Raw genomic sequence first — 26,519 nt, 5'->3', positions numbered from 1 at the left:
AAGTACAGGTCTGACGAAGGAAGCTGGCGAGCGGTCGCGCAGGTACTTGCCCATTTATGACCTATTTGGGTAAGTCACTTGGAACCGATACACAAATAAGCTTTCAGTAGCCGTAAATTATAGTATTAATACAGATGGGACAGTAGCGTACTAGAAAATAATGTAAAAACATGACTTATTAAAAAGAAAAAATTAACCTATTGCTTTTGTTTTATAGTTATTTTTCACATTCACTCTGTAGCGATCTGTACATATTGTAAATATTTGAATTTTATTCTCTAAAATTTATTTTATTTCTAAATCTTTACTTTCAACTTTAATTTCAAACTCTTGAGCATGCTTCATTACCTGGAACCCCTATACCTGCATGTACCCTGTCTTATAATTACTAACAATCTGGTTTCTCCCGCAATAACATTCCATTCTATTTACTTCTGAGAACTTTTAGCGTCAGTACTTGTACCTTCTGTCTTTCTTCTAAAATACCCTTCTCCTTGTCTATCTTCAACAATTATCAACTATAAATACCCTTATTTTCGATTTCAAAAATCGGTTAGTTCGTCAGAGTTCTTCCAGTTCTTTTCTCCCAGCTATTTCGTAAGTTTACTGTTTATTGTTATTATTGTTATTGTTGTTATTGTTTTGTGATTGTCTTGTTCCTGTTGGTGTGTGTATTAAAAATCTTAGAGACCCATTCTGTGTTAGTGTTTTCTTTTAATTCATCGCGCCATATTTGTGCAATACCAAAAACCACCGAAAACACTACACCACGGAGAAGTGCCACAGAAACACAATTCGGACGCGGAAGATGAAAAACCGCGATCCAAAGACAGACTCACCCGTCTTATAGAATTTATCGAGAGGGAGGTACAAAGCGAATTGCGAATTTCGTTGGCGTTACAATGTTTTAGTTTAGGTATTGGGCACGAATCTAATATTAAGAAATCTAAGCCGTATGAATTTAATAGAAATATTCCGAGCGCGATGGATTTGTTAGGAAAAGACCACAGCTGTATATTTTGCGACGACCAAGATCACGAAAGTGAGGGTTGCAATAAAGCTAAACGAATAAGTTTATCGAGTAAACAAGAGTGTTGTGTATGCGTGAAGCATACCGTTTTGTATGTGTATGTGTGAGCGTGTGTACTCTTGCCGCAGCAAGGAAAGGTGCGCGCGCTCAGGCCAACTCTGCCACGGGGCAGACCGTTTTTAAGCAGCCGAGGACACTCGGTATGTACTCACCACCTATTCTGTATCAGTTGATAAATATAGAAATTTGCGATAACTCTGTATACGCTTACTGCAGTAACCCTACACCACAATTCCCTACGAACACAACAAACTGGCGACGAGGATTGTAGCAGTAAGTGTTTTTGGATGGTATTAAAGTTCCACGTGTTTGTAACCTGGTTAATCCACGTGGACTTCCTGAATAGAGTTTTTTTTCGAGTGTTGGTCTCGTAAATATTGCGCACCGCTGTCTTGTACGTAATATTAAATACACTTGTGGATTGAAAATCACTGGGTTGATTTTTTTTTGTGAATTTGTGCGGTGGTGAAAATTGCCTAACCTAGTCGAGCCACGTGGGCTGACAGGTGTTGCTTCGATAGCAATTTTTTCATATTTGGCAATAAATTGTGCATAAATATTAACATTTATACAGTGCTGCATTCGTTCTGAACAAATATTTCGTAATTTTGAGTGAATTTCATTTTTGGCGGATATGTTTACGGTCATAAGATTACGGTACGGAAGAGAACAGTCATTCAAACTAAGATCAAGACATTTGTGGATTATAGTATATCATTCATAAAAGTGTGTATAAACAGCTGACTGTAAGTACAGGGAATGTTAAAAAAATCAATTGTTTTTTATTTCGCATCCCGTGACGCTGTTGTATCCCGCGACTATGTCGCGTTCTTTAATTGGGCTGTACACGCTCACTTCCAACCAAGTAAACCAGTACACACTTTTTGAGAACAACTTTATTCCTTATTACTTACACTTAATTTATACTTAACACTTAACTTAAAATAAAAAATGGAAAAGACGTAGAAAATTTGGTATGTTGCAAGAACAGAATTAGAATTGGAACTCCTCGGAATAGGGTACCTGCTCCCTTTTATAGGGACGCTAGAGAAAGCGCCATTTAGGACACTTCTCAGAAAAGTTTCAAGTACGATGCTAGTTTTATAGCACCAAGTGCACAAAGTTTGGCTTCGTTTTACAACGGCAAAAAAAATACAAGAAGTAAATATTACATTTTCTAGTTAAGTTTAAATCTCGATATTTCTTGTTAATAATGATATATGATATAATAATGATATGGGATATTTGATGATTACCTAAAGAGATATGAAACGCTTATTAAACTAATAATTAATATGTGGAATATAACAATTGCAAGAAACTAAAATGGGAATGGGCCGGCCATGTTGCTCGTATGGAGGATGAAAGATGGACAAAAAAGATAATAACATGGAAAGGCCCATTAGGTAAGAGACGAAGAGGAAGACCAATAGAGAGATGGCTCGACGAAAATTATGAGAACAGCGGGACAAAACTGGATAGAAAAAAGCAAAAGATAGAGACAAACTGAGAAAATGGAGGAGGCCTTCACTCAGTAGNAGACTCTTTGGAGAGAGAAGGCGTTTTAGAGCGCGTTGAAAGTTCGGTTTTCGCAACTCCTATCGTGCCGGTTTTAAAGAAAGATGGCTCGGTTAGGATTTGCGGCGATTACAGTGTCACGGTAAACCCGCAGTTGATGGTGAACGAATTTCCGTTACCAACAACAAATGAATTATTTGCCGATTTAGCAGGTTGTAAATGTTTTGCTAAAATTGATTGTTCGAAAGCATACCTGCAGTTGCCTGTTGACAAAGAGTCAGCTGATTTGAGAAGAAGAGAATATGAATTTCCTTTTTGGAAAAATTAAGGGCGTTCGCGTTTTTCAGGATGATATTAGGTTGGCCGTTTCTACCTTGAAAGGTCTTGTTGATTTACTAAATAAGGTATTGAAAATTTTGAATGATCACAATATTAAAATACAGTTAAGTAAATGTGTATTTTTTGAAAAGTCGATTAAATATTGTGGATATATTATTGATGCTAATGGTATCCACAAGGATCCTTCCAAAATAGAAGCGCTAGCCAAGATGCCAAAACCTACGAATATTACAGAGTTACGTTCTTTTATAGCGTTTATAAATTATTATAATAGATTCATTCCGAATTTGAGTAGGATTTTGCAGCCTTTTTTTTTGCTTTTGCATAAAGGTGTAAATTTCAAAGAGTCTTGGACTGGTAAGCATGACCGTGCTTTTGATGAAGCTCGCGAGGCTTTTTCGCGAGATACGTGTTTAACCTTTTATGATCCTACCAAGCCATTGATACTTGCGACGGATGCAAGCCCGACGGGAGTAGGCGCGGTTTTGTCTCATAAATTTGAGGATGGCTCGGAAAGGCCAATCATTTGCGTTTCGGAAACGCTAAATGCAGTCCAAGCAAAATACAGTCAAATTGATCGGGAAGCTTATGCGATAGTTTTTGCNAAACACTTATTAAACTAACAATTAGTATGTGGAATATAACAACGCATTCAAATACAGTGAATTCCTTTAAACTTAAAGAAGCTATTGTACTATGATGTTATCAGATTTGGGAGCTTGATATCTAGCACCCTGTATATTTCTGAGCAATTTATTTTTAATAGTTCAAGACATCGGACATCCTGTGTCAAAACATAAGATGCTAATGTTAATGTTTGTGAAAAATAATAAATTAAAATTGTCAACCAGTTTATGGCATAAAATTTAAACAAGTCCTTATATCTCGAAAACAATTAACATTTCTGGAAGGTTATTTTTAGTAAAATTTTAACAGAATTAAAATATTTAATAATATACAGGGTGTTCCATTTAAAATAATAATGTTGGATATTTGCCAACAATTGTCACTAACTACTAATCCACGCTTCGTGTAAGTTTAATGGAGACATTCGTGAGTGGCTGTCTTTTTGGAGTTGTTTCAAGAAAATCCATGAGGACAAAAGTATGTGCAATGAAGACAAGTTCCAGCATCTGAAACAAGCTGTTGTGCCGGATTCTAGAGCAGCAGAGTTAGTTAAAAGATACCCACTAACTGGAGGTAATTATGATAAGGTAATAAGAAGTTTACGGAGTAGGTTCGGTCAAGACGAACTTTTGGTTGAAGTTTACGTGCGTGAATTGTTGCAACTTGTGCTGCAAAATGCTATTAAAGGACGTGGTAATATTTCACTTTCAAGCTTGTATGATAGATTGGAATCTCATATGAGGGCCCTGGAAACATTAGGAGTTACCACTGTAGCGATCTGTACATATTGTAAATATTTTAATTTTATTCTCTAAAATTTATTTTATTTCTAAATCTTTACTTTCAACTTTAATTTCAAACTCTTGAGCATGCTTCATTACCTGGAACCCCTATACCTGCATGTACCCTGTCTTATAATTACTAACAATCTGGTTTCTCCGGCAATAACATTCCATTCTATTTNGAAATTAGTAAAAATGGCGGATTAAATAAAAATCAATATGGGTTCGTTCCAGGACGGTCCACCACAGACGCTGTAAATGCAGTCATAACAAGTATAAAAAACTCTCGCGATAACGATAACTACGTCGCTGCTATTGCACTAGACATTTCAGGAGCCTTTGACAATGCTTGGTGGCCGCGTATAATTTTGGAATTAAAAAAGCGTAACATTTCAGGGACTTTAGTTAATTTAATGCAAAATTATTTCAGTAATAGAACACCTGTTGTTGCAATTTCCGGTACCGCGATTGTAAAAAATCATGTACAACACCATTTTCGATATTCAATTACCGGCTGGGTTAAAAATATTTTCATTTGCCGACGACGCCTTGCTTGTCGAAGCGCATCAATAGAAAGTGTTGTGTATGCGTGAAGCATACCGTTTGTATGTGTAAGTGTGAGCGGGTGTACTCTTGCCGTAGCAAGAAAGGTGCGCGCGCTCAGGCTAACGCTGCCACAGGCAGACCGCGTTTAAGCAGCCGAGGACACTCGGTATGTACTCACCACCTATTCTGTATCAGTTGATAAATATAGAAATTTGTGATAACTCTGTATACGCTTACTGCAGTAACCCTACACCACAATTCCCTACGAACACAACAAACTGGCGACGAGGATTGTAGCAGTAAGTGTTTTTGGATGGTATTAAAGTTCCACGTGTTTGTAACCTGGTTAATCCACGTGGACTTCCTGAATAGAGTTTTTTTTCGAGTGTTGGTCTCGTAAATATTGCGCACCGCTGTCTTGTACGTAATATTAAATACACTTGTGGATTGAAAATCACTGGGTTGATTTTTTTTTGTGAATTTGTGCGGTGGTGAAAATTGCCTAACCTAGTCGAGCCACGTGGGCTGACAGGTGTTGCTTCGATAGCAATTTTTTCATATTTGGCAATAAATTGTGCATAAATATTAACATTTATACAGTGCTGCATTCGTTCTGAACAAATATTTCGTAATTTTGAGTGAAATAATCACGAGATTGAGAAATAATAAAAAGATTAAAATCAAGTGTCGTGCATCATTCTTGCTCGGACAAAGCTGAAAATCGTCGAAAGTTTGTTACTGGTTGGTGCAGACATAAAGTGAATTTATTTTGGAAATTCTACCAGTGTTGCGAAGATTTTTCTTTTTAAATAGAAGTCAATACCAAACTACCTAAAGGAAGCTTAGCGCAACCTTGGAGCATCTCAGTGCAACCGCCTGAAGAAAAGTAAAAATGGGTGGTGGTGATGAAAATAAAAGTTCTAGCCCTATTATTTTGCAACTAGAACCTTTTGTACCAAACTCCGCATCATGGGAGCGCTGGTTACAACGTTTTGAAACAGCGTTCAAAATCATGAAAGCTGATGAAAAAGAAAAACCAGTGTATCTTCTACATTACATTGGTGAAGAAGCGTTTAATATGCTAAGTGATAATTGTGAGGAGGAAGTCACCGGCCTTGACTACAAAGCTCTCACCGGTAAATTAAAAACGTTGTACTCACCAGAGTTATTAGAAATTGCTGAAAATTTCAAGTTTAACTCTACAAAGCAGCAGCAAGGTGAGTCAATTCAAGAGTTTGTTACTAATCTGTGCAAACTAGCAAAAAAATGTAAGTTTGGTACCCATTTAGATAAGGCCCTTAGAAATCAATTTGTGTTTGGTCTTAGCAGCAAGAAGATTCAAACAAGGCTGTTGGGTACAGCTGATTTGGATTTTAAAAAAGCACAAGAAACTGCCATCACCATGGAGTTGTGCGAGAAGGAAACCAACACTATTAGAGAAGAAAGTAAAGTTGCTGCAAATGTTAATGCTTTACACTCTAAAAATAAAGCTCAGAAGAAAAATTTCAAGAAGAAAAAATTCGAAAATTTTAACAAAAATAAAAGTTACAAAGAAGATAGCATTAGCAAGAATGCAAATGGTAATTCTAGTTCAAATTATTGCTATAGGTGGGGTAGCAAGGAGAATTATTCTCCTAAATGCAAAGTCCCTAAAGATGTCACGTGCAATCTTTGTGGCAAAGCAGGCCATATACAAAGAGCATGCAGAAAGAAGAGTACGTCAGCAAATCAAGTCGATTTGGGTTACTTGAATTCAGAAGCAGAAGAAATTCTTGTTACGGAGTCAACGCAACAAGAGAAACGTAGAAAATTTCTGAAGCAGCTGGAGGTCAATGGTCAGCTGATCGAGTTCGAGGTGGACAGTGGTGCAGCTGTGACACTGATGTGGGTCGAGCAGGCAAAGAAGCTGTTTCCTGATCTACGAGTTCACCGGTTTACACTTCGTTTGGTAACCTATTGTAAAAATTCTTTGAATGTTGTCGGTTATTTATGAGAATGAGACTTTTGAATTAAATTTGTACTTGACGAATATTAACCGTACACCTCTTTGCGGAAGAGAGTGGATTCGCGATTTTTTCAAGTCTAAAAACGCGATTAGTTTATTTACTGATGTTTACTCGATGAATGAATGTGATAAATTTGATAAAGATAAATTTATTGAGCATTTCTAAAAATTTCCCGAATGTCGTGAGGGAAGATTTGTCTCAAATAATAGGATTAAGGGCAACCTTGACACTGAAATCGGGTGCAAAGCCTGTTTTTATGAAGGCACGTAGTTTACCGTTTCGTTTAGTGAATCTTGTTGATAAAGAGTTAGACTCTTTGGAGAGAGAAGGCGTTTTAGAGCGCGTTGAAAGTTCGGTTTTCGCAACTCCTATCGTGCCGGTTTTAAAGAAAGATGGCTCGGTTAGGATTTGCGGCGATTACAGTGTCACGGTAAACCCGCAGTTGATGGTGAACGAATTTCCGTTACCAACAACAAATGAATTATTTGCCGATTTAGCAGGTTGTAAATGTTTTGCTAAAATTGATTGTTCGAAAGCATACCTGCAGTTGCCTGTTGACAAAGAGTCAGCTGATTTGAGAAGAAGAGAATATGAATTTCCTTTTTGGAAAAATTAAGGGCGTTCGCGTTTTTCAGGATGATATTAGGTTGGCCGTTTCTACCTTGAAAGGTCTTGTTGATTTACTAAATAAGGTATTGAAAATTTTGAATGATCACAATATTAAAATACAGTTAAGTAAATGTGTATTTTTTGAAAAGTCGATTAAATATTGTGGATATATTATTGATGCTAATGGTATCCACAAGGATCCTTCCAAAATAGAAGCGCTAGCCAAGATGCCAAAACCTACGAATATTACAGAGTTACGTTCTTTTATAGCATTTATAAATTATTATAATAGATTCATTCCGAATTTGAGTAGGATTTTGCAGCCTTTTTTTTTGCTTTTGCATAAAGGTGTAAATTTCAAAGAGTCTTGAACTGGTAAGCATGACCGTGCTTTTGATGAAGCTCGCGAGGCTTTTTCGCGAGATACGTGTTTAACCTTTTATGATCCTACCAAGCCATTGATACTTGCGACGGATGCAAGCCCGACGGGAGTAGGCGCGGTTTTGTCTCATAAATTTGAGGATGGCTCGGAAAGGCCAATCATTTGCGTTTCGGAAACGCTAAATGCAGTCCAAGCAAAATACAGTCAAATTGATCGGGAAGCTTATGCGATAGTTTTTGCGGTAAAGAAATTGCACCAGTATCTTTACGGTGTGAAATTTACTTTGTTTACGGACAATCGTCCGCTGGCGCAAATTTTTGATCCAAATAAGAGTTTACCCGTGTATAGCGCAATGCGTATGCAGCATTACGCGATTTTCCTTCGTGGATTTAATTATGACGTGAAATACAAACGGTCGGAACAGAACGGCAACGCCGACGGGTTATCGAGATTACCTGTGCCGAATTGCGATGAAAACGTGGATGTTTGAAACGTCTTTCATTTTGATACCTTGGATACGTTATCCTTGGACGTTTTTAAAATAAAAGAGGTGATCGCGAATGATAGTGCAATTTCGAGAGTGATGACGGCGTTAATCCAGGGTCATAAATTAAATGCGAAAGATACCTGGAATATTAATCCTTGCGAATTTTCTGTCGAAAATGGTGTGCTAGTTCGAAACCACCGAGTAGTTGTACCTACTAGTTTGCGTGCTAGGATCCTGAGCGAATTACACTCAGGACATTTCGGAATTGTGAAAATGAAGTCGTTGGCTAGGAGTTATTGTTGGTGGCCCAGCATCGACAGAGATATTGAACATCTCGCTAATGATTGTCCGAATTGTTTGTTGAATTTGAATAACCCTGTGAAGGTTACTAAGCATGTGTGGGAGCCAGCAGTGACCCCTTTCGAGCGTGTGCATGTGGATTTTGCAGGCAAATTTTTAAATCATTATTTCTTTATTTTGGTTGATGCGTTTTCTAAATGGCCCGAAATTCACATTGTGAAAAACATACTTGCGGAGAATACCGTTTCAAAATGTAGGGAGATTTTTGCAAATTTCGGTTTACCCGAGAATTTGGTTTCCGACAATGGGAAAACTTTTGTTTCAAATACGTTTGAAAATTTTTTAAAGGAAAACGGAATTCTCCACAAGTTCTCTGCGCCTTATCATCCAGCTACAAATGGGCAGGCGGAGAGATATGTACAAATTATCAAAGCTGCGTTGAAAAAGATGAATGATCCGAAAAACATTCATAATGATGTACAAAAGATTTTGTTTCAATACAGAAACATGGTTCATCCTCACACTGGCAAAACTCCAGCTGAGCTTTTCCTCGGAAGGAAACTAAGATGTAAGCTTGATTTGTTAAAACCTTCGGTAGAGGTTAGGAGTTTAAACTTCGTTAATGATAACTTGAAAGTTAAGAGATTTTACGTGGGGCAAAATGTGATTGCCCGTAATTATCTCGGTAAGCAGAAATGGGTTTTCGGTAAGATTAAGGCCGTAACCGGTAAATTGAACTATTGTATTCCGCTGGAGGATGGTAGTGTGTGGAGGAGGCATGTCGATCAAATTAGATCAGCGAAGAATCTGCGAAACTCAAGTGCGTTTGAAAAGGCTGATGATGATGATTGGGATTTTTATATTCCACCCGAGGAGAGGTTGATTCTCGGGGAGGGTACTGTTGAGCCCGTTGCTAAAAATGAAAGTTTTGTAAATGCAGATGTGCCGGATTTTTCGGATGGTCCTAGCACAAGTTCTCCAAATACCTGCAGTTGTAAATGGGCCTAAGAGGAATGTTAAAGCGCCTGATTTATATGATAATCCTGTAAAAAACATCTCAGAATTAGGATTAAGTGACATAGTTTAAAAATATTATACCGTCACTTCCTTCATTTTTCGTTGGGGAACAAATAATATCGCGTACGAATGCAAAGTTTAGAGAACGATTTTGGGTGTAATTTCCTTGCGCTGGTCCAAGAGGTCATTTGTGGTCGTATAGAACCTATTAAAAATAAAAAGTGGCTTGACGAACTAAACGAGTATAATATAAGATTAATGGATGTATGGGACTGTGACGATCCAATATCAATTCTTATCGGCGCCGATGTTGCAGGAAAAATATTGACCGGTTGTCATAAAGAACTGAAGAGTGGTTTAGTAGCGTTCGAAACGTTGTTAGGTTGGACCATTATGGGCGCAGTTAGACAAGAAAATGTACGGGAAATCTCTACTGTCACCGCAATATCATTGTACCTTAAAAATTGCGATTTGAAAGATTTGTGGACTCTAGATATGTTAGGTATAAGAGATCCTATGACGCATAGGATTTTTAAACAACAAAAAAAACTGATGTACAGAGAATTCTTAGAAACCGTTTCTATCAATAGTGAAAATCGATATGAAGTACAGTTACTATGGTCGGAAAATCACCCCCCTCTGTCCGACAATAAAAGTGTTGCTATTAAACGTCTACAAACTACTACGAAGAAGCTTAGGATCGAAGGAAGATATGAAGCCTACGACGCGGTATTCAAAGAATGGTTAGCCGAAGGAATCATCGAACGTGTGTTAGACAAGGAGATGGACATTTGGGGACACTATCTACCACACCGTCATGTTGTTAAGGAACGTAGTACAACTGTAATTCGACCCGTTTTTGACGCCTCTGCCAAATAGCCTCCTTCGCCTAGTCTAAACGAATGCTTACAAAAAGGACCCATCTCATTAAGCAACTGCCTTCTGTTTTATTGAGATTCCGGGAAGGTAATATAGGTGTAATAGCAGATATTAAAAGAGCTTTCTTACAGATCAGTATTGATCCTAAAGATCGAAATTTTCTAAGATTTTTTTGGTATGATGATCAAAATAATTTAATTATACTACGTCATTGTAGGGTTGTATTTGGTATATGTTCTAACCCATTTATGTTAGGCGCAGTAATTGAATTACATTTGAAGGGTATTCTTGAGTCATGACTGTAAATCGATTTTTACTCGTAGTGATGTTGAAAAATTGTTAAATGATTTCTATGTTGATAATTGTGTAACCAGTGTAAACTCGACTACTCAATTAAATGAATTTATGTATCAGGCGAGGAAATCGATGGAGCTTGCAGGTTTTGATCTTCGCGGTTGGGAATATAATGGTGATGTTTCCACGGAGAGTATCACTCCGGTTTTAGGCATTATGTGGGACAAAAAACGAGATGTACTATCTTTAAATTTGGAGAAAATAACTAAAAGAAATATTTTGTCTTACATCCATCGTATTTTTGATCCGTTGGGATTTGTTTGTCCCGTAACACTTGTTTCGCGGATATTATTACAAGAATTTTGATCAAAAAATCTCACATGGGTGACGACGTCGGTACTGAAATTAAAACGCGCTTTATAAAATTGTACAAGAGAATTATAGAATTAAATAAAGTAGAGATACCGCGTTGTCTCATCGGAGACAAAATTTGTAAATCTTCATTTTTGGTCAGATTCATCGACGATAATAGCGTGGATTCATCGTGAACACAATTGGAGTACATTTGTACATAATCGTGTAAAAGAAATCCGCGAAATCTCAGATCCTAAATCTTGACGGCATGTTCCTGGTAATTTGAATCCCGCTGACCTTCCTTCGAGAGGGTGTACTGTAGAGCGTTTATTATCATCGCATTGGTGGGATGGGCCGGAATGGTTATATAGAGATTCTGAAGATTGGCCGAATAGTAACGTCGATCTATTGTATAATGAAGAAGAAATACACTCTGAATTGAAAAAGAGTGCCAAGCATGGCAACAGTAGTTGTTTAGTTGCAATACCAGCTGAGCCTAAATTACTAAAAGTTTTCGAATTATTCTAAGGTTTTAAGTATAGTTGCGTGGATAAAAAGATTTATAAACAATTGTAGGAATAGTTCAGGTAAATTACATGAAGACAGTCTAGGCTGCGCGGAAATTAAAGCCTCAGTGAAAAGTGTATTAAAAATGTGCCAAGAAAGTTTAACAGATTTTGAGGATAGAACCAGTAAACATTTTATGTTATTTACGGAGGAAGATGGTTTAGTTTGTGTAGAAACAAAAATTGTACTCCGAGAAGCTTCGTTTAATTTCAAATGTCCATATATTCTACCCAATAATATTAGTATCATTGCTTTACATTACAGATCACATTAAATTCCTTAAGAGAAAAGTACTGGATATTAAGGGGTAGGCGAATAATTAGATCCGTAATTAGAAAATGTATAGTATGTCGTCGCTATGAGTCTCAGCCTTTAAAATTAATTCCGGCACCGTAACCCTTAAATCGCGTTAGGGACGCTGCGGTATTAGAGTAATCGGTATAGATTTTGCCGGGCCAATGTATCTGGGAAGCGCGAAAAAGGCTTGGATAATGGATATGAATTTTCACATGTGCAGTTTTTAGAGCAGTGCACTTGGAGATTGTAAATTCTTTAAATATAGCGGCAGTACTTATGGCACTTGGACGATTTATAGCTAGAAGGGGCAGGCCCAACATAATCTACAGCGATAACGGTACAAATTTCAAGGGGCTTAAACGAATTAGACAGATTAGACTAAAAAATGTTAGGAGGTACCGTTGCTCTGCAAAAAATAGAATGGCGATTTAATCCTCCCACTGCGGCATGGTGGGGAGGATTTTGAGAGCGCCTTATAGGAATTCTGAAAAAAAATATTACGTCGGACCCTTAGAAGAACAAGTCTGGATTATGAGGAAATGTCAATTGTTTTAATCGATTGTGAGGCTATAATTAATTCAAGACCGATAACATTCATGTTAGCTGTTGAGACTGAGTTCAAACCGTTGGCTCCATCGGATTTCTTAGAGGAAATAAAAGAGATAGGGGTTTTGGACTTAGATAGTATTGAAGCAAATAAAATAAATAGAAGGTATGCGTATAGGCAAAAGTTGAAAGATGAGTTAAGACGCAGGTTTAGGAGTGAATATTTAGGAATGTTAGTAAAACAAAAAGCTAATGTAAAAAATACTGATAAAATTAGTGTAGGGGATATTGTGTTAATAGGAAGTGATAACACTAAGAGACTTGAGTGGCCATTGGCTAAGGTTACGGATGTGATTCCAGGCAAAGATGGAATTATTCGTGTGGTGCGATTAACGACAGCTTCGGGCGAGTTAGTGCGACCGATACAAAAGGTTTTTCCGTTAGAATTAAATTATGACAGTGTTAACAATTGCGTGAAAAACTCTGTGCAAGAGGAACAAGACATATCGGAAAATAAAGTCCAATGTATCAAATCAATTGAAGGTAATAAAGAGAATCCAGTTGAATGTAAAGAACCCTATGTAACTAAGACTGGCAGAAAGGTTAAGAAAGTCGAACGATTAATGTATTTTAATTAGTCACTAGTGTTAGTTACGTTTATTATTAATGTTTTTTTGTTTTTTGAGATAAATAATGCGTTTTATCTCAAGGTGGGGAGGATGTTGAATTTGTAAGGATTTAGTTGTTTTTTTGCATGTTTTGTCATGTCTGTTTGATACGAGCGGTGTCTAGCTCAAAGGCAAGTGCCGCGCTGGGGGCTGCGATGTCTTGCACAACAGCATTTGTGTTTTTGATTTGTTTAGTCTACCTATCGTGGTGGAAATAAGAATAAGTAAAATTTGCTATGTTTAGTTTAGTCAGTAATAGATAGTAGTAAGCACAACATGTATTGAAGTAGTCTTGTTTTCCGCATTTTAAAATATAAAAGTTAATTCTCGTTTTGATATCTTCGTTGTTTATTTTCAACAAAATAATTTCCCTTGGATTCAGTTCCGCGACAAAACATTTGGCGACCGTGACAGGACTGTTTTTGGGTTATTATTATTGAATTATTGGTTTTTGGGTGTTGTATTAAAACGAGAAAAATGGAACCGTTGAAGAAGAAAAGAACTGTGTTAAGAATTGGTTTTACGAAGGCCCTGAATTCATTACAAGTGATGTTGGACAATGCAGAATCTACAATTGCAAGTTTGAGAGTCGCGTTTTGTACTTTGGAAGATAAGTTAACCGATTTAAATTATTGTCAAGATTCTATAATTGAGGCCATATTAGAGACCGCTACCGAGACTGAGTTACAAAAGGAGTACGATGAAGCAGATGAGTACAAGCATAGGTTTTTAACAGCCAAATACTTGTTCACCGAACGTACCATGGGTGATAGTAATTTAGTGCAAAATTTGGTTGATTGTGCGGTCCCGTCGGGTTCTTCTTCTAACGGTGAAAACAAGAGATCTTATAAGTTGCCGTCGATAGAAATTGTTAAGTTTAACGGAGACATTCGTGAGTGGCTGTCTTTTTGGAGTTGTTTCAAGAAAATCCATGAGGACAAAAATATGTGCAATGAAGACAAGTTCCAGTATTTGAAACAAGCGGTTGTGCCGGACTCAAGAGCAGCGGAGTTAGTTAAAAGTTACCCACCAACTGGAAGCAATTATGATAAAGTAATAAGAAGTTTAAAGAGTAGGTTCGGTCAAGACGAACTTTTGATTGAAGTTTACGTGCGTGAATTGTTGCAACTTGTGCTGCAAAATGCTATTAAAGGACGTGGTAATATTTCACTTGCAAGCTTGTATGATAGATTGGAATCTCATTTGAGGGCCCTGGAAACATTAGGAGTTACCACGGACAAGTGCGCGGCGATGTTGTACCCGTTAGTAGAATCTTCCTTGCCGGAGGACTTATTACGCGCGTGGCAACGCAGTGACGCTGGAAAACACAATTCGGACGCGGAAGATGGAAAACCGCGATCCAAAGACAGACTCACCCGTCTTATAGAATTTATCGAGAGGGAGGTACAAAGTGAGTTGCGAATTTCGTTGGCGTTACAAGGTTTTAATTTAGATACTGGGCACGAATCTGATATTAAGAAATCTAAGCCGTATAAATTTAATAGAAATATTCCGAGCGCGATGGGTTTGTTAATGACCAAAGGAAAAGACCACACCTGTATATTTTGCGACGCCAAAGATCACGAGAGTGAGGGTTGCAATAAAGCTAAAAGAATGAGTTTATCGGGTAAACAAGAGTGTGTGAAGAGAGCGCGTGCGTGTTTTAAGTGTCTTAAAATCGGGCATGGTTTCAAAACTTGTCGAGTCCGCGTAAAATGTTCGCGATGTGAACGAAGACACGTAAATTTGATGTGTCCAGATGAGAAACCAAGAGAACAAAGGGATGAAATTGCGAGCGCAGATACTTCCGCGCCAGTGCGGAAAGAGTTGAATTGTATCGCGAGCATTTCCAATAACAAAATGGTGTTCCTGCAAACATTAAAAGTAAAAATTTACAGCGATAATAGAGAACTGATTGCGCGCGTGTTGATTGATAGTGGATCACAAAGATCTTACGTGACGAAAGATATAATCGAAAAATTGGGTTACCAATCGGTGGGTGAACAAAGATTAAGTCATATGCTTTTCGGTGGCGGGCAGTCGGAAGTTGTCGCACACAAAGAATATCGCGTACGAATGCAAAGTTTAGAGAGCGATTTTGCGTGTAATTTCGTCGCGCTGGACCAAGAGGTCATTTGTGGTCGTATAGAACCTATTGAGAATAAAAAGTGGCTTCACGAACTAAACGAATTTAATATAAGATTAACGGATGTATGGGACTGTGACGATCCAATATCGATTCTTATCGGCGCCGATGTTGCGGGAAAAATATTGACCGGTTGTCGTAAAGAACTGAAGAGTGGTTTAGTAGCGTTCGAAACGTTGTTAGGTTGGACCATTATGGGCGCAGTAAGAAAAGAAAATGTACGGGAAAACTCTACTGTCGCCGCGATATCGTTGTACGTTAAAAATTGCGATTTGAAAGATTTGTGGTCTCTAGATGTGTTAGGTATAAGAGATCCTATGACGTATAGGACTTTTAAACAACAAGAAGAAGTGATGTACAGAGAATTCTTGGAAACCGTTTCTATCAACAGTGAAAATCGATATGAAGTACAGTTACCATGGTCGGAAAACCACCCCCCGCTGTCCGACAATAAAAGTGTTGCTATTAAACGTCTACAAACTACTACGAAGAAGCTTAGGATCGAAGGAAGATATGAAGCCTACGACGCGGTATTCAAAGAATGGTTAGCCGAAGGAATCATCGAACGTGTGTTAGACAAGGAGATGGACATTTGGGGACACTATCTACCACACCGTCATGTTGTTAAGGAACGTAGTACAACTGTAATTCGACCCGTTTTTGATGCCTCTGCCAAACAGCCTCCTTCGCCTAGTCTGAACGAATGCTTACAAAAGGGACCCAATCTCATCGAGCAACTGCCTTCTATTTTATTGAGATTCCGGGAAGGTAATATAGGTGTAATAGCAGATATTAAAAGAGCTTTCTTACAGATCAGTATTGATCCTAAAGATCGAAATTTTCTAAGATTTTTTTGGTATGATGATCAAAATAATTTAATTGTACTACGTCATTGTAGGGTTGTATTTGGTATATGTTCCAGCCCATTTATGTTAGGCGCAGTAATTGAATTACATTTGAAGGGTATTCTTGAGTCATTACAGAATGACTGTAAATCGATTTTTACTCGTAGTAATATTGAAAAATTGTTAAATGATTTCTATGTTGATAATTGTGTAACCAGTGTAAACTCGACTACTCAATTAAATGAATTTATGTATCAGGCGAGGAAATCGATGGAGCTTGCAGGTTTTGATCTTCGCGGTTGGGAATATAATGGTGATGTTTCCACAGAGAGTATCACTCCGGTTTTAGGCATTATGTGGGATAAGAAACGAGATGTATTATCTTTAAATGTTGAAAATTTAGAAAATTTAGATTTACAGAAAATAACTAAAAGAGATATTTTGTCTTGCGTACATCGTATTTTTGATCCGTTGGGTTTTGTTTGTCCCGTAACACTTGGTCCGCGGATATTATTGCAAGAAGTATGGGCAAGAAATCTCACGTGGGATGACGACGTCGGTACTGAAATTAAAACTCGCTTTATAAAATGGTACGAGGGAATTATTGAATTAAATAAAGTAGAGATACCGCGTTGTCTCATCGGAGGAACGGATTCGCACGATGAAATTAGTTTGCATACATTTTGCGATGCAAGTAAATCGGCATACGCGGCTGTTATTTTTATTCGCATAAAAGATAGTGAAGGAGTCAAAGTTAGATTCGTACAAGCTAAATCGCGAGTTTCTCCTATGAAAAGTAAGGAAAATGTACGTAATAGTATACCACGTTTAGAATTATTGGCGGCAAACGTTGGAGCGAGATTGGCTGACGCTACGACAAGAATGTTAAATACAAAATTTGTAAATCTTCATTTTTGGTCAGATTCATCGACGGTAATAGCGTGGATNTATAAGCGAAAAAGTTTACTTACATATCTTTTTTGCCCTTCTTCGTCTGTCCTGTTTTTGTATTTCCGCCTTTCGTCTATTAATCCTACAACCTCATTTGTTATCCAGGGTTTCCTACTTTCGTTTTATTTAAGACCTAGTATACCGTAGCTGCTGACACGTTTTAATGCAGCTCCATTCTGTCTCTATGTCCCCATCATTCGTTTCTCCCGCCGCCTTTAGTATTTCGCCTGTCCTTTTACCTAGAGTATCACACGTTTCGTGACATCTTAGCTTCTCTAAGTCGAGATGTCTCCTACCTTCCCTCTTTTTCAGAATTTTCAATTTTAGATTGGTTTTCATAACTACTAAGTTATGATCGCTATCTATATCTGCTCCTGGATAACTCCTACAGTCCTTCGTTTGATTTTTAAATCTTTGCCTAATAAGTATGTAATCTAACTGATATCTCCCTAAATCACCTGGCATCTTCCACGTATAGCGCCTCCTAACGTGGAGGCTTAATAAAGTATTTGTGACGGTTTAGTTATGTTTATCGCAAAATCAGCCTGTCTCCCCTATTATTTCTATTGCCTAATCCAAGAGAACCTGCTACTGCACCCACTTTAACTTCACCTATTATTGCGTTGAAATCTCCTAAAACTATTAGGTTTTCCTGTCCTTTCTCTAAACTTAACACGTCTTTTATATCTGCATAAACTGCTTCTACGTCTTCATCACTGTAAGATGATGTAGGCATGTAGATCTGCACTAATACCGTTCTTACCGGCTTTGAGTTTGATTTAACCATAACTATCCTACCGCTTTTTTGTAAATAACTTTCTACACTCTTCCCTACCTTCCTACGCATTACAATTCCTACCCCCGAATTACCTTCTATCGATCCTGTATATATTACTCTAAAGTCCCCACTCCAAAAATCTCCAGCTTCGGGCCAACGGACTTCACTATACCTACTAAATCTAATTCTAATCTATCCATCTCTACTTTTAAGTTGTCTAATTTTCCTACTTGCCTCATTGTCCTAACATTTCACGCTCCAACTCGTGAAATATTGCACCTCGTGAAATATTGCACCTAACCCTATTGCACTTATTGATCCCCCGAGGTAGTCCCCTCCCTGAGATCCGAATGGTGGACTAGTTTACGTCCGGAGTGCTTTACCCCAGAGGAAATTTTACTCGGAACCATAATGTAGTGATTTCTCGAGGCCTTCCACATCGCAGTATTGTGCATCAGAGTGCCATTCCCATCCTCGTGATTTTTGAAACCCTGAGTACTGAAAGAGCTGCTGCCCTCTTTCAGGGACTTGTCTTAGTCTGGTTTCTCTTCAGGAACCCCTCCATTATAGTTGAACCTGTGGTCCGGCACCCTAAATCATCGAAACTCGCAAGCCGATCCACCCACTCTAGTTTGTACAAGAGTTTCGTCAAGGTTCAAGTCCCGTCGGATCGGAAAAATTAGGAGTAATTCCTACATATTAGTACCATTATTAGAGGCTCATGGTGTGACCTTTTGGACATAAACTTCAGGAGGCAGCAAAGTTTTGTAAAAATTCGAGCTAATGTTTTCGTGGAAAATGGAAATCTTCAAAAGACACCCCACAACCGGTGGGTTTTGGTTACCAATCTACTTGTCAGCGCGAAGGTCATGGTCGGTGAAGCTCTTAAATGGTCAGTGGTTATTGTTTGTGATTACAGATTTTCGCATCTATGATCCCCGCTGACAGCTACATAAGCATCGACGTTTACTAATGGACATACCTTAGCGGTCAGAATTGTGGTACAACAAAAGAAAGAGAAGGAACGAAGTTTCGGACAATATCCATCTCTCTCAGGATAGTGCGTGAGCGTGTAATGAAAAAGACCGCACTACTCCGAAACCATACACCATTTCCCTCACTTTTCGAGCCAAGAAATTATCACGACACACGGCTAAGGCACGTCCATTAATGTATGTCTATGTACATAAGTATGGATCTATAATGATTACTATGATATCACCATTGAAGTGGAGGGGAACACTGGAATTAGCTCGTTTCATTGAATTGGAGCAGTGGAGGGGAATCTGGACTCTAGTTCAATGGCCGCTTACAGGAAGCTGTTGAGAAAGATGATCCCAAGTGTAAGGTCAGACGCTATGGGGTGGTTATCTGTCTGCATCGGACTAACGTAAATAGAGGTGTTATTTAGGCTGTGTTGTTAATTTTGTTAGTTTTTTAAAGTAATTAGTTGAAATGGTTAAATATTGTTGTGCATATAGGTGTACAAATTAACCCATAAGTGCCCATCGTATGATATATCATACGCAAATCACATGTTGTTTTGAGGTACCGTGTACGGGATCGTTTTGATTGTTTGCTGTGTTTGGTGTTTGGACAACATTATCTACATAAAGTACAATAGGTAAAAATTAATATCGCATATTTTTTGNAATACCAGCTGAGCCTAAATTACTAAAAGTTTTCGAATTATTCTAAGGTTTTAAGTATAGTTGCGTGGATAAAAAGATTTATAAACAATTGTAGGAATAGTTCAGGTAAATTACATGAAGACAGTCTAGGCTGCGCGGAAATTAAAGCCTCAGTGAAAAGTGTATTAAAAATGTGCCAAGAAAGTTTAACAGATTTTGAGGATAGAACCAGTAAACATTTTATGTTATTTACGGAGGAAGATGGTTTAGTTTGTGTAGAAACAAAAATTGTACTCCGAGAAGCTTCGTTTAATTTCAAATGTCCATATATTCTACCCAATAATATTAGTATCATTGCTTTACATTACAGATCACATTAAATTCCTTAAGAGAAAAGTACTGGATATTAAGGGGTAGGCGAATAATTAGATCCGTAATTAGAAAATGTATAGTATGTCGTCGCTATGAGTCTCAGCCTTTAAAATTAATTCCGGCACCGTAACCCTTAAATCGCGTTAGGGACGCTGCGGTATTAGAGTAATCGGTATAGATTTTGCCGGGCCAATGTATCTGGGAAGCGCGAAAAAGGCTTGGATAATGGATATGAATTTTCACATGTGCAGTTTTTAGAGCAGTGCACTTGGAGATTGTAAATTCTTTAAATATAGCGGCAGTACTTATGGCACTTGGACGATTTATAGCTAGAAGGGGCAGGCCCAACATAATCTACAGCGATAACGGTACAAATTTCAAGGGGCTTAAACGAATTAGACAGATTAGACTAAAAAATGTTAGGAGGTACCGTTGCTCTGCAAAAAATAGAATGGCGATTTAATCCTCCCACTGCGGCATGGTGGGGAGGATTTTGAGAGCGCCTTATAGGAATTCTGAAAAAAAATATTACGTCGGACCCTTAGAAGAACAAGTCTGGATTATGAGGAAATGTCAATTGTTTTAATCGATTGTGAGGCTATAATTAATTCAAGACCGATAACATTCATGTTAGCTGTTGAGACTGAGTTCAAACCGTTGGCTCCATCGGATTTCTTAGAGGAAATAAAAGAGATAGGGGTTTTGGACTTAGATAGTATTGAAGCAAATAAAATAAATAGAAGGTATGCGTATAGGCAAAAGTTGAAAGATGAGTTAAGACGCAGGTTTAGGAGTGAATATTTAGGAATGTTAGTAAAACAAAAAGCTAATGTAAAAAATACTGATAAAATTAGTGTAGGGGATATCGTGTTAATAGAAAGTGATAACACTAAGAGACTTGAGTGGCCATTGGCTAAGGTTACGGATGTGATTCCAGGCAAAGATGGAATTGTTCGTGTGGTGCAATTAACGACAGATTCGGGCGAGTTAGTGCGACTGATACAAAAGGTTTTTCCATTAGAATTAAATTATGACAGTGTTAACAGTTGTGTGAAAAACTCTGTGCAAGAGGAACGAGACATATCGGAAAATAAAGTCCAATGTATTAACTAAGACTGGCAGAAAGGTTGAGAGAATGATTAATGTATTTTAATTAGTCACTAGTGTTAGTTACGTTTATTATGTTAATGTTTTTTGTTTTTAAAATAAATAGTGCATTTTATCTCAAGGTGGGGAGGATGTTGAATTTGTAAGGATTTAGGTGTTTTTTTTTGCATGTTTTGTCTTGTCTTTGTTTGATAGGAGCAGTGTCTAGATCAAAGGCAAAGTGCCGCGCTGGGGGCTGTTGATGTCTTTCCCAACAGCATTTGTGTTTTCGTTTTGTTTGGTATTTTTAGTTTTAGTCAGTACTAGGAAGTAGTAAGCCCAACATGTGATGAATTAGTTACTAGTGAAATCTGGAAACGTCGTTTAGAAGAAATACTGAGAAGTTAAGTTTAAACCTAAATAACCGAAGAGACCCATCATGAAATTGCAATTAGGAAAAGTAAGGATTATAGATGTCATGCAGTTAGTACACGGACAGTTTCTAGACGGTAACACGGAAAATTATTTCCCCAATCCCAACCTTCCATTTTCTTCCCGGGGATTAGTAACCCTCAGGGTTTATCTCCCCACTCGAAGAGCGGTTTTAGTCGGTAAAAATCCGACACTTGCTCCCTTCAGGGAGTGTCTTTTGAAGATTTACCCTCCTCGAAAATAACCTAAAGAACAAATCGTGTAGAGTTAGTACGAGTCAGAATGTTTGAGATGATAGAAAGAGAAAAAAGACCGAAGAAGTGATAAAGTGTTTCTATAGTGCTGAATTGCTATTTGACAAATTAAGTGTGTTTACTGTTGTGACACGAGAAGAAAAAACTATTTTGTACCAATTTTCAGATAGCAGATTAAGAAATAAAATTGAAATTTTGAAAAAGAACAGAAAGGATTGGAGTATCACAGACCACCTAAACGATGTGCGGAACTACAAGTTAAGGAATGGACTTTTGTACAAAACAATGAAAGTGAAAGACAATGAGAAAGACATGTGCAGCACCGAAGAGCATGAAAAAATCGCTAGTAATCAAATACTATGATTTAGTGGGACATGATGGAACCGAAAAGACATACCTGTAAAATGATTAATTATTATTACTTTCCAAACATGCGGAAATACATTTTTAGACACATCCAAATGTGCTTAGAGTGTATATTGTCCCAGAACTGAGCAGGTAGACAACCGGGATTACTTCATCCAATACCACCAGAAAGCCTTTGAATGTGTAGGTACATATAGATCACCTAAGACCTTTATTACGACAGCTAGAGAAACAAGTATTTACTACTACTTATAGACAACCTAACCAAGTTCGTACAACTAGAAGCTGTAAGGTCAACGACGACAGAGATAACTGTCAGAAGAATCGATAAGTTTATAGAAAACTTTGGGTCCCCCTCATGAATATCAGACAGAGGAACCAGTTCCAATGCTAAAACCTTTGAAAAATTATGTCAAAAATGAGACTAGGTCCACCCTGAATTCAAGTAGGCATCCTCAAGCCAGCGAGCTCGCAGAAAGACTAAATCAAACAGTATCCACTGATGCAAGCAAGTGTACAAGTTGAAGAAAACGTGGGACCTACATATAAAAAAATTGAGCGAGACATCAATACATGAGTTAACAAGACAACAGGAGGAACTCCATTCGGATTTTATGGAAAGACATACCCCGGTTCGACGACGGAAGATAACGAAAACTATCAACTACCAGAAGAACTACAAGAAGTGTAACAAACCATCGAAAGAGAACAAATTAAATACAAAGACAAAAAGAGATGTAAAGGAGTGCCTACAGCACAAAACAGGAGACGTCGTCGGAGACCCGCAAGCAACAGGTGAATCCGCAAAATTACAACTACGATTAAAGGACCATTGAAAGTGATCCGAATTTTACCCAGCGACACCTATGAAGTTACATCCTTACTAGACAAGGAAGGAAAATATGCAAGAACGAGAGCCCAAGCAAGTCAAATAAAAATATGGCAAAACCAAAGTTTTGAAGAAGAAGAACACAACAATCCCAAAGAAGAACCTGCCGATAAATTGGATGAAGTTAAAGAAGGATGAGGTAAACTAGAAAAAGAAAACGAATAGGATATGGTAGAAAACGACCAAGGTACGCTATGACAGAGACAGCGAAGAAGACCAAATATCCAGAAGACTTCGACACATCTTGGGGACCAAGATAATTTACAGCTTAGGTCGAGGGTTAGGGACAAAAATTATTGTTTCTTCATTTACTTAATATACTATAATGGCAATAGAATTACAAGAAAAGCAAACACAAAATAAAGCCTATAGAATAAGAATTAGGTTAGAATACGCTGAAAGACGAATAAGAAGAGAATACGAAGCAAAAAAGGAAGGGATTTTATGTTAATCATTTAGTTATTTAGTTTGATCTAGCTCCCGGGGGATGTGTGTGAGCATGACTTCGGATACGCTGTGCAGTAAAAGGAAAGAAAGTATGCAGGTGTCATTATATACGTATATATTTACAGAGAGAAAAGAACACGATATATACATAGAAGAGAGAAAGAACACAATATATACACAAAAGGGAACACTAAAACAAGAACACATTCGAAATTCATCACTGTCTGGGCATTCCCGATAGGAAACGACACGGGATAAAGCGCGGCAGCCAGCCGTACCTTGCGTCCGGAACGCTTTCCTCGCTTCATTTGGATTCAAGGGTTAAAGTGGACACTTGATGTTTGATTCTGGTAGAAATTTGAAACTGGGAGACCCAATGCGGTTGCTGAGCACTATTGGGGTTGGGAGAACTCGATGCTGCTGCCGAGCGTCATCGACTGCCTTCTGCAGTTTTTTTTATTTAGATTATTCTCGAGGAGGGGAAATCTTCAAAAGACACCCCCTGAAAGGCTGTAGTGTCGGATTTTTACCGACTAAAACCCCTCCTCGAGTGGGGAGATAAACCCTAAGGGTTACTCATCCCCGGGAAGAGAATGGAAGGTTAGGATATGGGAGAGGGTTGAGTAGGTAAAATAGTTAAGCGTGGGGGAATTGGGGGGGGGTGAGAACCGTCGAAATAGGTGATCCACCTTGGAAGTGATGGGTGGACACTCGCGCTAGAAAGCCAAGCTAGGAGTGAGCGAAAGGGTGTGGCTCATTGTAGAAGGTAACAGGGCCTTCGGAAACGGTCGTTTGGCTTCGGTGCGAAGTTGGAGAGTGTCGAGATAGTAGGGTTTGAGTAAACTGACACTGAGGCCCTGAGATTTGCTGCGAATGAGATTGCAGCCTCAGGGAGAGAAGCTAAAGCAATATCCTTCAGAATTTGGGTGTTTCTGACGAACCAGGGATAGTTTAGTGCAGAACGAAGGATCCGCATGTAGATGCCTTGCAGAAGTTTCAGACGGTAGGGAAGGGCGCAGCCCCAGATGGAAGTGGTGTAGGAGCAAATGCTCCTGATTATTGCGTTAAACGTACGGATTTTGGCATGTTGGGAGATGGAGTCGTTTCGAAAGAAAGGCTTGAGTGCCATGCATGCACCTATTGCCTTGTTACGGGTAGTTGCGACGTGGAGCCACCTGTTTAGGGTCCTGCCGAAAACAACGCCTAGCTAGGTGACAGAGTTGCATCATTTGATGGGACGGTTGTTTACTAAAATGGAGGGAGGTATTCGGGACCTATAAGAGAAGAAAATTGCTTCCGATTTGTTCCGAAGTTCTGGGAGACGGCTTTGGTACGCTCGTGAAAGTCGGCAAGGTTCGCTGGACTGGGTAGTGGGGAGCACTGGAGACATTAAGAGCCTGCGAAGATTGCAGCTTTTGCTTCGTTGAAGAATAGGTGGAGCCGTTCTGTTTTAGTGGCGGAAGATGGGGATCTCTGTTACGAAGAGAACGGATCACATTCCAAGTGTTTCGGGGGTGTGCTTTTGCCTGAGCGATATAATCATCGAAGGACGGCCTTCAGCAGGGCCGGTAGCTTAATTTATTTCATTTCGCAGGGTGAGTTTTGGAAGGGGTGCTGAGTGAGGCAGTGAGTGGGGTAGGTCGTGAGTGAAATAGTTCGGGTTGGGATGGTTTGACGTCTGCGCGGCCAGCCAGGTAACTGTAGTAGTACGATGCAAAATTGCACTGTATGGTTCTATGAAAGAGAGTGGTGCCGACCACAACAGTATAAGACAATGTTGCTTCCTCCTGTCTGTCCCTATGTATGTTTAAATCATTAAAATTTCGTAACGAATTTTGATGCAGTTTTTTTAATAGAGTGATTCGATAGGAAGGTTTATATGTATAACACATGCATAATATAATAGAAAAACACTCATAATTTTAGTTTCTAATGTGATGTTGTAAATAAACACATTTTTTTGCGCGTGCTTTTCAAACGCTGGCTGTACCCTACGTGGTAGATCAAAATAATGTACTACAGTACTGTACACCTTAAAAAGGTCTACAAAGAAGTACTACTATCGAAGCTCTCTAGCGGGGAAAATGATTACCCGTGAGAAACCAGGGCGGGTCGCTAGTTATAAATAAATTTAATTTTCCAACTTTTTCCTTGAGTTTGAGAAGTGTTCCAATATTAAAAAAATTTGCTGCAGGTAGGGAACCAAATATTTTGGAAGTCGTGGACGGCAAATGTGCTGCTGCTCAGAACCACTAAATTTGTGACTAGTGGGGTCGCCCAATCTGCTATCAGATTTGACAAACCCCTAACAACCACTTCATAGAAATTCGATGTTCTATAACCATAAAAGTAAACAGGATTCACTACAACTCCATAGCCAGATAAAGAATATGCAGTCCCCACTAAACCTAGCGTCACTCGCTTCATTCTGAGTATGAGCAATACGACTACAATGATCCCTGACGGATATGTTTTTGTTTTTTTTTTTAATAAAAATAATAGGAAACTTATATAGCACTGCAGTTTTCAAATTTGCCGCCACTTATCGATGTTCTACTAATTGCTAGATGACGTCAAAAATAGGAGTCATCATCATAACGTCGTCCATCCTAAGACTGGTTGGACACGTACCTCCACTCTTTCTAATACTGAGTTAAACTTCGCATTTCCCTAAAACTAGAACAACCCATATCTTTAACTATTTGCGAACAATAATCTAACCTAGGTCTACCTCTACCCCTCCTAACTCCATTGGATGAAGTTAAAGAAGGATGAGGTAAACTAGAAAAAGAAAACGAATAGGATATGGTAGAAAACGACCAAGGTACGCTATGACAGAGACAGCGAAGAAGACCAAATATCCAGAAGACTTCGACACATCTTGGGGACCAAGATAATTTACAGCTTAGGTCGAGGGTTAGGGACAAAAATTATTGTTTCTTCATTTACTTAATATACTATAATGGCAATAGAATTACAAGAAAAGCAAACACAAAATAAAGCCTATAGAATAA

General features: G+C 38.4%; 2 protein-coding genes across 2 annotated transcripts; both read left to right on the top strand.

Annotated features, from left to right (window-relative positions):
• Positions 1-9,832: 9,832 nt before the first annotated feature.
• Positions 9,833-10,582, top strand: LOC108736833. The gene has a single exon (XM_018469421.1). It carries the CDS (start codon positions 9,833-9,835, stop codon positions 10,580-10,582), a length of 750 nt encoding a protein of 249 aa, XP_018324923.1.
• Positions 10,583-13,785: 3,203 nt separating this feature from the next.
• LOC112906401 lies at positions 13,786-25,761 on the top strand. The gene is made up of 2 exons (XM_025980460.1): positions 13,786-16,222; positions 25,700-25,761. The coding sequence occupies exons 1-2, from the start codon at positions 13,786-13,788 to the stop codon at positions 25,759-25,761; spliced, it is 2,499 nt and encodes an 832-aa protein (XP_025836245.1).
• The last annotated feature ends 758 nt before the right edge of the window (positions 25,762-26,519 follow it).

This window comes from Agrilus planipennis, unplaced genomic scaffold (genome assembly GCF_000699045.2).
Source record: "Agrilus planipennis isolate EAB-ADULT unplaced genomic scaffold, Apla_2.0 scaffold187, whole genome shotgun sequence".
NCBI classification, from domain to species: domain Eukaryota; kingdom Metazoa; phylum Arthropoda; class Insecta; order Coleoptera; family Buprestidae; genus Agrilus; species Agrilus planipennis.
The sequence above is the reverse complement of the archived record's forward strand: the minus strand, read 5'-3'. Positions and strand labels throughout refer to the sequence as shown.

What these genes read in the sequence shown, in the direction of transcription:
- LOC108736833 (XM_018469421.1), top strand. Translation starts at nt 9,833, where the DNA reads ATGCAAAGTTTAGAGAACGATTTTGGGTGTAATTTCCTTGCGCTGGTC.
- LOC112906401 (XM_025980460.1), top strand. Translation starts at nt 13,786, where the DNA reads ATGGAACCGTTGAAGAAGAAAAGAACTGTGTTAAGAATTGGTTTTACG. An exon ending in TTTATTGAGATTCCGGGAAG is followed by an intron (nt 16,223 to 25,699) that starts GTAATATAGGTG and finishes AATTTGCTGCAG; the next exon opens with GTAGGGAACCAAATATTTTG.